The 12,402-nt window shown below is 40.3% G+C and overlaps 1 protein-coding gene across 1 annotated transcript in view; it reads right to left on the bottom strand.

Moving 5' to 3' along the window:
• SEMA3E (semaphorin 3E) overlaps window positions 1-12,402 on the bottom strand; it is a 213,829-nt gene that overhangs the window by 17,232 nt on the left and 184,195 nt on the right. Inside the window, exons 11-13 of the mRNA XM_026648659.1 lie at window positions 6,193-6,415; window positions 3,669-3,760; window positions 1,299-1,340 (exon numbers count right to left, since the gene is read on the bottom strand). Of these exons, the coding sequence (XP_026504444.1) occupies window positions 1,299-1,340; window positions 3,669-3,760; window positions 6,193-6,415 (357 nt within the window). The remainder of the gene's footprint in view (window positions 1-1,298; window positions 1,341-3,668; window positions 3,761-6,192; window positions 6,416-12,402) is intronic.

The following is a 12,402-nucleotide window of genomic DNA, read 5'->3' as shown; positions in this document are numbered from 1 at the left end:
TTTCTCCTTATTTCACACTCAGAAATGGCTGAACCATTTTTGCTGAAACTCTAAAGCCCGAGGCAAACACCTTGGCATGGAACATTTCAGCCAAAGCAGTTAAAGTTTGGCAAAACTATAAGCAACTGAAAACAGGGTCTTATACTGGGAAGTACTGGGCAACCATAGGCATTGCTACCTGCATCACCTATAATATATACACACGTGAGTGTATGCAATGTGACAAAATTGTGAAATGCATATAAGTGCATATAAAAGCGAGATCATCTAATAGTGTGTGATATTTAAATGTGAACTCATCTTAATCACGCTCTGTTTCATTATGATCTGTGGGGTTCATATTATCAAAGCAAGTGGAAGATCAGTCTGACTCATGAATTGCTGGCACAATAATCACAGCAGGGAATAACTTTAGGGAAACAGGGACTAAGGAAAAATCTGTTGCTGATCAGTGTAAAGTTATTGGCCACAGGAGCATGCAGATTTCCAGGCAAGGAGAGACTCCTTTGTGCCGCCCACATCCACATTTAGTAGCCCCATGAGAGGGAGGGTTGGTCCTGATCTGGTTCAAACCCTCCAGATTTCTGCTTATCAGTGAGAGAAGGGTCTCCCCCAACAGCCCTTTGTGGTGCTCGGCCCTTTCCGGCCCAGAAAGCCATGGACTCAGTTTCAAATTCCTGCCCTCGACCAGGCTGACACCAGTCATTTGAACTAATATTCAGCCATCCTCAGTTAAAATGAAGATCTGGGGCCAGCTTGGACTGATATGGAGATTCCCAGCTGGGTCTTTTGCTCCCTATGAGAGAAAGAGCTAGGAGCATCATGGAGACAGCTTGAATCATACCCTCTCTGGCGGGCACTCAGAAACTGCGATTTAAATTGTGCCCAACACTCTCTGGGGCCAATGAATATGAAGGTGGGGAGTACAAAGGAGCCTCCCTTACACGGAAATCCCCATGCTCCCTTGCTCAATCACTTCAAATTTATCAGTTACAAAGTCCCTGAATAGTCTCAAGCTATTCCCTGTGCGATTACTAGGCCAGCAACTCATGAATTAGATTGATTTTCACTGGCTTTGAAATGGATGCTAATGTGAACCCCGCAGATTTATACAGCAATGAAAAACCTAAATGTTTCATAAAAAGCAGAGCATGATTAACTATGAGTTTATATTAAAACATTATCATATATTACTTGACCTGATCTCTTTATATATGGTACCCAGCTCTATACAGTTTAGATCTTTTCCACATTTCAGTTATAGAGTCATGTTATTTTAAACACAGAAAAATACTTGCCCTCTTTGAAGATATTTCCATAGAAATAATAGGAACTGGCACCTGAAAAAAATAAGAGATTGGTCCTTTGCTTTACACGGAAATCAAAAGAAATGCCTTGTTTATGACGACTGTACATTTAATAGAAAGAGTATTAGTATTTACTCAAGGTATGTGGCTCTCCTCTCTATACCATGTGAAGTACCCTCATTTTCTCTAGGTCACTTTGTCAGAGTGAAGGAAATGAAGGAAATTGAGAACTATTATTTTTATAAAAAGTGATTTTTTAAAACCATATATTTTTAATTCAGGGACCAATATCAAACCCAATGGGAACATGGCAGTTCCCATGCTGACCATAATGTCAAGTCCTGGTTTCACTGATCCCTTTTGTCCCACTTCAATATGATAAGCAGAGGGTTCTTTATAGATGGCAGGCTGACTATAGATAAGATTAAATTATCTGACATTCCATCTTGTGGCATTGTCCCCTTTGTCTTTTTCTCAGACTTCCTGTGACACTGGCAGAACAGAGTTCTCATGGACTACACTGAGAACTAGTCCCACTTACTGGTCCAAGCCCTGTAGTCCTAGGACTGTAGTGACTCTGTGGATAGGATTTCATTATATCTAGTTTGCTACACACCAAAAAACTGTGATTTTTATTAAGGAAAAATTCTTATTGAGTGCAACAGGAAATTTTTCTAAGCAGGGTCTCAAGATCTGGCCCACAGTATATACTGAATCTCTTTCTGGGCCCCAGTTTTTAGCTGGATCTTCACTAAATCTCCAGTAACCTGGGTGCAATGTTATGCTTGCAATTTAACCCATTTAGATGCGTAACTGACTATTTTTGGGGGAGGGATAAAATCACGTAGTTAGTCTTCTACCTATAAATTAGCCTAAAATCTTACAGGATCTGTTTGAACATAAGACATTCTCATAAGCAAATTAGAGAAATATGGTCTAGATTAAACTGCACAACTGGTTGGAAAATCATGCTCAAATAGTTTGCTGTCAAACTGGGAGGACTTATCTATTGGGGTCCCACAGAGATCTGCCCTGGGTCCAGAACTATTCAACATTTTCATTAATGGTTTGGATAATGGAGTGGGGAGTATGCTTATAAAATTTTGGATGGCACCAAACTGGGAGGGGTTGCAAGCATTTTGGAAGGCTGGATTAGAATACTAAATGACCTTTACAATTTGGAGTTGATGAAATTCAATAAAGACAAGTTCAAGGTACTACAATTAGGAAGGAAAATTCAAAAGCACAAATACAAAATGAGTAATAACTGTCTAGGCAGTAGTACTGCAGAAAAAGATCTGGGGGTTATAGCGGATCACAAATTGAATATGACCCAACAATGTGATGCAGCTGTGAAAAAGGCTAATATAATTCTACGGTGCATTAACAGTAGTATCATATGTAAGACCCAGGAGGTAATTGCCCTCTCTACTTTGCTTTGGTGATGCCTCAGCTGGAGTACTGAGTCCAGTTTCGGGCATCACATTTTTAAGAAAGATGTGGACAAATAGGAGAATCCAGAGAAGACCAACAAAAATGATAAGTGGTTTAGAAAACCTGATCTCTGAGGAAAGCTTTTTTTAAAAATGAGTATGTTTAGCCTTGAGAAAAGAAGACTGAAGGGGGATCTGATAATCTTCACATATGTTAAGGGCTGTAATAAAGAGCCCTTAATCAATTGTTCTCCATGTCCACTGAAGATAGGACAAGAATCAATCGGCTTAATCTGCAGCAAGGGAGATTTAGGTTAGATGTTAGGAAAAACTCTCTAACTATAAGGGCAGTTAGGTGCTGGAATAGGTACCAAGGGAGGCTGTGGAATCCAATCAATCAATAAAAAGCAACAGAGAGTCCTGTGGCACCTTTAAGACTAACAGATGTATTGGAGCATAAGCTTTCGTGGGTGAATACCCACTTCGTCAGACGCATGTGACACAGGTCTCTCTGTTGCTTTTTACAGATCCAGACTAACACAGCTACCCCTCTGATAATCAATCAATAGAAGTTTTTAAGAACAGGTTGGACAAACACCTCCTACGGATGCTCTAGTTTTACTTGGGCCTGCCTTCGCATGAGACGATGGACTAGATGACTTCTTGAGAACATTGCAGCTCTACATTTCTGTGATTTAAACCATAGAGTGAAATTCCTGACTTATTTCAGCTCTTTCAGTATTCAGTGTGCAACTCCGGTTCATTACACTTCTGTTTATAATGAAAATTTCCTATTGAAAAACTAGCGTCTCATCAGAGAGTTTCACTGCACAGAGATATTGTATTTTCACTCATATTGATACACTGTCGGCATTTTAATTTAGATTTGTGACAGTTGGATATATGTTTCTTACACAGGGCATCATACCTTGAATACTTGCATCTCTTCAAGAATCACTTCTTCCATTGATTCTGTATCCTGGTTGTAAATTGTAATGACTTTCAACACAATCCCATTATCTGGAAGCAAATAGAAAACACTATAGAAGTCATAACTGGTAGTAATATTAATTTGCCAATTGACGAAGATCAAAATAACTTCTTTAAACTGATATTGAATAAAAACCAACAAACTTGTAAATGTATTGCATATTATTAGTTCTTTTATTATCCACTTTGGTTTTGAATCTTGAACACAAAAATACATGTGATATCAAATCAGGAAATGGAGGCCTAAATCTTCAAAGGTATTCAGGTTCCTAACTCCCACTGACTTCAATGGGAGTTAGGTGCCTAAATATCTTTGAGGATTTGGGCCTGAGATCTTTAAGGGTTAAGTCACTTGATCAAGGCCACCCAGCAAGAAAGAGCAGAGTCAGGAACACAGTTGAGGTTGCTCTGTCTCTCGGTTCCGTGGTCAATCCACTAGACAATACTGCCTCTCACTGCAGTTGTGTTACAATAAATTAACACATTGGAATAACTGTTGGTCTCCCTCTGCTTCATTTTTGTATTGCTGCCTGTTATTAAAGATCCCTTATTTTCCCGAGGCTGTGAGTTTGTCATCATCAGTGGCAATTGCTGCTTCCTGTCTCCTGTTATTGTCACTCATCTCTGATTTACAGGAGAACAAAATTAACCAGAAAGGCACCAGGGGGAAAAAAAAGTTCAGGGAGAGATAAAAGAGATGTACATAAAAAGGAGCCATTCAAGTAGGCTCCAACACCCCTCCTCAAAGAAAAAAATGGATCAAAGAGGTCCATTTTTTTGAGGGAACAGTTAAAGGGAATTACTGTCCGGAGCTCAGATTTTCATAACTAAGTCCCTCTGTGAATCCTGCTGACAAGCATGTTGTGGAACGTTATCCCTGAAGTTTAGACTTCCTCTTTGATAAGCCATTCAAACTACTCCATTCATAGTTAGACCACATGAACACTACAGGTGTTGGATCCAGATAGAGGAAGATTGACCCTTTCCTGCAAAATAATACCAACGGCACCCCTGAATTTTTTGCCAGAGTAAAGACTGCATGATTGGGTTCAAAGTTGCTGAACCCAAGATTGCTAGGCTGGAAATTGTCGCCTAAGAACAAATTATGAAGAGAAGAATAAGCTGCAGTTAGGGACCAGTCCAGCAGAGCACTTAAGCACATACTTAACTATGGTGAGTGGCTCTGCTGGCTACATCTTTGCTTTTGCTTGATCAGGGACATTATTTGCTTTTCTGAACATGCAAGTTTTACTATATATACAAGTGTAAAGCATAAAATATACAGTCAACATTATGAAATCCAGCATAGAAGCATACATGACAAGGACTATGGCATGTGATTAATCTCACCACATATTGGAATCAAAATTTTAAAGTTTAGAACACAATATTAATTTAAAGCATGCCCTGCTATTCTACAAGTACACTTCTTTTGTATCCTTTGAACAGTGAAATGTGGTTTCCATCTAAATTTCATGAGTTAAAAGATAGCTTGCACTAAATGCTTTTTTTTTTGGCAAACTGGCCATTAGTGCCTGTGTCAAGTAATCCCTGTTGCTATGATAAAATTTAGAGGTATGAATCTTTAAATCATTTCCAGACAAGTTCAATATTGCAAAGATTCAAGTCTATTTCCAGGTCTTATTTCCATTTTCTTAAGTTCCGAAGAACAGTTAGGCATTAAAGGATGTTACCATTCTGTGGGCCTGCCCAGACTTCGAAATATGAAAGCTTGTGACATATTTGACCTTTTCCAAAGTTGTTTTATGGGTGCTAAAAAAAAAAGGTATTTTGAGAAATCAAAATGTATTAGGAATGTCTGAAAACTTAGCAAAACTCTCAAACTTTTGGCAGCTTATTTTTGAATTGCAGGATGGGGCAACCCCGTCTTCCAATGACAAGTTCCTGGTATGGCATCACAGTGTAGGTCTAAAAACGGACTGTTTCTGTTTAACACCAGCCGCCCGACTTGTGGTGCCCAGTAATAAAGCCAGCAGCTTGCACTGACTTTTTTGAAAATCAGACCACTTATTTTAATTTCTCCTGAATCTGGGTCTCAGGCGTGGCACTGAACTGTGATCAGTGGGAGTTGCACTTTTGAAAATTCAGGTCCCTTTGCAGGAGCTGTATTTTAGGCTCCCATTCTTAAAAACCTAGGCCCCAGTTTTTAATCCTTCTTTTCCAGCCCTTTTTATTTTTATTTCTGCCACTTGTCTGCTCAATGACCTTGGATAAATCGCTGCCTCAGATTCTCCAGAGGTGAAATGGGAGACTTGTAATCTCTCCTTGCATTTGGTGCTCTGCGGATAAAACGTGCTATGGAAATGTCGAGTATGATTATTTATTAGGATTGTGGTTTCACCTTGATGCCTTTCAAACAGAAAGAGCTTAATCTGGGAGAGGTGTCATAGATTTGTTGAAATTGGGAGAAAAAAAGATAAGATGCCATCTTTTTTATTTACCTGTGCCAATAAACAAGACATCATATTGCCCATCTTCAGCTTCCACTCTATCCACCGCTATTTGTTTTAGTTTGTACTTGCCATCGGTTTTCACAAGTATTGGCCTCTTATGGACAGGTTTGATGGGCTGATACATCAGTGGATGGCTCCTTGCAAAACGGACAGCTTCGTCAGGATAGTCTTTGGTGGAACCATACAGACCGCCATTGACTTTGCTGGCACACTGCAAAAACATGTGATAGGTTGGTTATACGCATGGATTTTTTTTAATGCTGGCATAGATGATATATGATAAAGGCCTTATTCTCAAGGATGCTGACTCTCCACAGTTCCCAGGAGAAGAGAAGACATGGATGTTTGAGGGATTAGGGAATAAAGGGGGCATGAAAGCAGATGGAACTGCTGGAGGGCAAAGTCTGAGCAGTAGAGCAGTGGGTGACTAGCAATGAGAAGTAATCAGGGGCAAAGATCTGCAAGTGGGCTGAGTCTTTGCTCAAACAGAATTCTCGTTGAAGTCAATAGGCGTTTATTTAGTTCTTATTCAGGAAAAAAGCATTCTGGTTTGGACCCAAATGTATACAGAGAACCAGATTCTGCTTTTAATTACAATGAGAGCTTGAATTTGACCACAGTATGTATGTATGTATGTATCTATGTGTGTACACACATATAGCACACACATGTACATATATACACACATAGGTGTGTGTATATATAAATATGTATGCATGCACAGATACACTTACATAAAGGGAGTTTTCTAACCAGTGTTAAGGCCTCTCATAACGTATTACAGAAATAAATTAGCTCCAGGTCTCTAATACATTAGCAGTAGAGCTGATCAGGTTTTTTTCAGACATAGGATATATCTACACAGCAAAAGCTGGGCACAGGCTAGCCTACCTGGGCTAGCATGAATCCAGCTAACATGGGTAACAACAGCAGAAACAATGCAGCACAGGCTTCAGACTCTGCAGGCTAGTGAGCCGAATATATCCCCAGGATCCATGCTGGGCTTCTACTGACTGTGCTGAGCTGTCTTCAATGCAGTTGTTACCGAGTTAGCTGGATTCAAATAGCTCGGGTAGGCTAGCCCATGCTCAGGCATACCCAGAGATCTTTATTTTATTGGGAAAATGGCTTTTTTTTTTGTAAAAAGATTTTTTGATGAAAAATTTACATCATCAACATTTTTAGTTTTTCACAAAAAGTGTAGTGCCTCTTTTCCCCTCCATTTTCATTTAAAATGTTATCAGAATGGTTCTTGGCTTTTTTTCATTAATCATAAGACAGTAGGGAGAAAGAAGTTTCCTACTCAGTACAACCAGCCATGTAAAATGAGCAAAACTGCAACATTTGGTATCAATCTATAGTTTATTTTACTTTGATTGCAGAACGTACCATAATAGGAAATTAAGCACATTTAAAAAATGAATCCCACCGCACCAGCAGTAATTCTTGATCTCAGGACGCTTAGTGGTATTGCATTTAATTCTCATTTCTACCTCATAATGACAGTATTATATATCACAGGTTAGCCTGAAATACCAATGTTTGCCTTGATCAGTCTACCATTTTGCAAAGCAAATACACGGTAAATCAGTGATTGGAGCGAATTGACTGATTGGGTTAAATTTAATTATAGGGCTAAACTGTGGCATTATCCATAAAAGTTAATTTTTAAATATTATGTAAAGACTAGGATAATGTCCCCTAACTTAACATAGATTCTTCATTTCAAATTTGCCTCATGATCTCTAATTGAAAGCGTTTATGAGCAAGCTGGAAATATTTCAGTAACATTCACTTCCTCCCAATCTCCGCATGGCAGTGTGGTTTTCAGAAGCATTTCAAGCAAAGCCACAGTAGCAGGCTCTCCCTACTTAAATTGGATTTTCAATCAATAAAATGAAATAAAATCCTCTTAATGTTTACTGGAAATGGTCATTTTAAACTTGCAGCCAACTATAATTGACAATAACAAGCTCCTGCACTTGTCAAAGGGGGAGAAGTTTGTTTCCACTTTTGGGGGTTGGCTCCATGAATGCTCAGTGTTGACTTTGAAGTAATTGTCTAATCAGCCTAAGGATGGAGTTTCACCAGCTGTTTGTAATAAAGGGAAAGGGTTTGGGGTTTTCAGAGAAGCTGAACCTCCGCTTTCGCTGGACTGCACAGCATATCGAGTAGCACTGCCAAGTTCCATTGCAAAGTTCCAACTCAAGAGAGATTTAATAAATACGATCCTTTGCAGGCTTTTATTTTTGAATTAAAAGCAGTAAGGCACTCTAGAAAGGAACTGGTAGATGCAGCTGCCTCTAAAGTTTCCCTTCAACACCATTTCTGAGGAAGCTGGTGTTGTTTTCAGAAGCACCACAGTAAAAATACACTAGATGTGACAACGGAATAGTAGCCTGATTACACACATGACCAAAGTAATACTTCCAGCAGATACAGACTGTAGAGTCTGCCAGAACCAGTCTAGTTCTACCAAATATGTGAGCTCTGGGTTTGTGTGATTTAAAACTGCTCTTCTCCCCCAATTTATAGACTCCACCTAGTCTCATCCAACTGCCAACATCGATAGAAGTTGATTCACAGAGGTGAGCAAGGTTTGTCGCTTTCTTTTGTCACTGTTGCTCTCAGAATTAACTAAACATGGAGAAGGCACTGGGATCAATGCAACCAACATCTTTCCAAGAAGCGGCACCACCAACATGCCACTCCTGACAGTCTGGTCCCCACATACAAACTCAGAGAGCCAGTGCCTGGTCCACGCAAAGGTCTCTTTGTGCTACTGAAGCAGCACTAAATGACCCTACTGCTGCCCTAAATCTCAGTCAAGAATGGCTGAATCTTCAGCTAGCATAAAGCTAGCATAGCCAGCTGATCCAGGTCCCATAACACTCTTGAGCACAGGAAGGCAACACGATTCAGTGAACTGGGACTCAGGCTCTGCCACGCACATGCTGAGTGACTTTGACCTCTCTGTCCCTCTCTTTCTGCTCCCACCCTTTGTCTATCTTCTCTATTTAAACTGTTAAGCTCTTAAGGTCCAGGGACTGACCCTTACTCTCTGTTTGCATAGTTTCTAGCGCAATGGAGCGACTCAGAGTCCCTGGGAAGAGAGTGTCATTGATAGAAGAGCTCTAATGGAATTGAAATCTGTGCCTGAGTCAATGACAGATACATGGCATTGTTTCCTATCTCTATGGGAGTTCAGCAAGGCTGCATTATGTCACCATTGTTCAACATCAGTATTGACTGGTTGATGGATAAGCTTGAGGAGGCAGCCATTCATGGCATTCACCTGAAGATCATTCTATTTTGAGATCTCAAATACACCAATGACATTGTCTTGTTCGCTCAGTTGGGGAATTGCTGCAGCTGATGTCCAATCTGGTAGAGCAAAAAGCAGTACACATTGGTCAAAATAGATAAAACCAAGTCCCTGGCATCCTCCAGCTCTAGATTATAGCCAGCTCAGTATTAACCTGTCCAGATGGGACACTGAACAGCTGGAAACTGTCAAATACGTGGGCAGAGTCACAGACAGGGCTGGAGGATGCTCAAAAGATGTAGACATGCATAGAACAGCAGCTCCTGCCTTGTTTCAGGGCCTTCAGCTTGCTTCGCTTGCTGCCAACTTTATTGTATGGCAATGAAACATGTGCACTGAGGAAGGCTGAAGAACCCCAGATTGATATTTTTGATTCCCATCATCTTCGTCAGCTGCTCCATATCAAGTGGCAAGAGAAGATTAGAAATGAGGATATTCAAAGTCAAACCCCTCCATCAGCATTGATTTGGTTTAGATGACTTTCTTAATATAAACATATTATTAGAATGGAAGACCAACAAATTCCAAAGCATGCATACCAAGGAATGCTACTACATGTCCAACAATCACATGGTTGCCAAAAGCTTGGGTGGTGCGATAAGATTGCCAGGGATGGACATAAACTGAATATACAGCTAGACTACCGTAAGCACCTTGCCAGAGATTGATGCAGGTGGCACTGAATCTGCAAATTGGCAATGTCCCTTTGGTGATGATGATGACAGCACAATGGTGCCCTGATCTTGGTTGGGGCCTCTAGGTGCTACGAAGAAGAGGGGCATGATATGGGTGTCAAGCTGGAATGGCACACAGCTCCTTCGCCTGTCTCCCCATCAACTGGGCTGAATTTGGTTCCCGTGTAGCTGAGGATTTAGCACAGTATTTTGTCCTTCTTACTAGAAAGTTCCATTTAATGGCTCAGTGCTAGTGACTTGCTCAGAAAAAAAGAAAACTCAGACATTCAGATTTGTTTTAAAAGATTTCCTAACAGAAATGTAGAGACTAATGTGGAAATCCTCATTCAGTTTTACTCAGTCCTTGCTCTGGGATATGAGGGTTTTGCTGCCTGAAAGAGGAATGAATACAGACTTTCAGAATAGTTGAGAAGAATCTAATCTTTGTAAAATAATCAACCATTCTGCAATCTGTTTACGGTGCAACCTCACTTCCTCTTATTTTGTCAGATAATTAACTGGCATAGCGGTCTCATGGAAAGTGTTAAATTTGGAGATGATTACTTCAGTTTCCTTCCACCACCTGGCTGAAAATTAGGCATTTTACTTCCCAGTCTTTTTATCCTGACTCAACACCAATAGCTAAAGTTTGTCCCCACATCAACAAAGGAACAAAAAGCCCTGTGACATCAAGATGGTATAAATCTCATTTACAGTGTTCAAATCCCAGATATTCTCTTTAGGGGAACATATTCTATTGTACTTTGGCTTGTGACTCCTACCCCAAAAGAAGCAGCAGAAACCAACAGTAATTTTAAATGAGACCGGATGGTGAATTTGAGATTATACTATAGGGAACAAGGCTGCATTGGTATGGACTAGATAATCTAATCGGCCTTTCTACCTCTCATTTCTGTGATTCTATGATAAATGGATTGCACACAAAGTTTATTTTTGCATATGATTGCTTTTAGTATAAAGCTTAATACTGATTCAGATAGCAAAGCAAAAGCAATACCATGAGTAATGAACCAGCAAACTGTTTACTCTACTGGTAAACTCAGGAGAACAAACCCTTAGCCAATTAGAAGATAACGGGGTGACATTTCAAAGCAGCATGTGTGTTTTAGCTAAACAGGTTACATATGTAAATGGGCCTCACACAGCCAAAAATCTGCATGAGGCTGACATTTTACAGGAAAGGCTTGTTGAGCCTAACAAAATTGCAGCTGGTAATAATACCTTCTACAGCTAATTAGTTACACAAGACAACTGTGGGGAAGGAGCCGTATGGGGAGAGGAAAAAATCTGGGGTCTGATTCTCCTCTCATTCACACCATGGTTCAATTCCATTGACTTCAACACAGTTACTCTTGATTTACATCAGAGGAAGTGAGAGGAGAATCAGGCCTTCTTGACCCTGGGCCCGATCCTGTGAGGTGCTGACAAACTCTTGGGAGGCACTGTGTACCCTCGGCTACCATTGATATCCAGGGAATGTGAATGTGCTGAGAACCTATTTAAAAGCTCCGAAGCCCGCCACCAAGAATAGTGGTGTTTAGATCCCATAGTGATGGGAGCCTTAGAGACATCGAAAATGAGAGACAGACAGACAGAGGGAGCCTGAGAGAGGGATGCTGCTCCATGCCTGTGAAGAAGCATCATCATAGACATTCTTCCCCTCTTTCTATGCAAGGAATGTGTAAGTCATCCCCATCAGAAATCTGGCAATACACCAAATAAAAACTTATATGCCACGCACAAACAACTGTGCAGATGCCAGCTCCTGTATACTGGCAAAATATGCCATGGGAAAAAGGCCAGCTCTATTGTATTTGCAGAGTATGCCCCAGGGTTTCCTTTTCACTTAGTGTGCATTGGGACTAAGATCCATTTCTGGGAAAAGTCATAACAAAGTCGAGAAAGAAGCATGTTTATATTCTTCTTGCAGCTCTGTACTTTGCAAATTTGTAAAAAAAATCTTTATTTCCTTTCATCATGTTTGTAAAATTGGCAAATGGAATGGAAAGCAGGATGCTCAGAAGAAGGGATAGAAAGTGGGAACTGGTTCAGATCAAATCTATCCATCCATCTGTAGGGTCCTGGCACCATGGTACATAGCCATACATATTAAGGCCAGAAGGGACCATTGTGCTAGTCTGGTTTGACCTTCTGCATAACAGAAGCTATGGGATTTCA

Source organism: Terrapene carolina, unplaced genomic scaffold (genome assembly GCF_002925995.2).
Source record: "Terrapene carolina triunguis isolate 2854851 unplaced genomic scaffold, T_m_triunguis-2.0 Scaffold68, whole genome shotgun sequence".
NCBI lineage: Eukaryota > Metazoa > Chordata > Testudines > Emydidae > Terrapene > Terrapene triunguis.
Note: the sequence above shows the minus strand (reverse complement) of the source record. Positions and strands in the feature narration are given on the sequence as shown.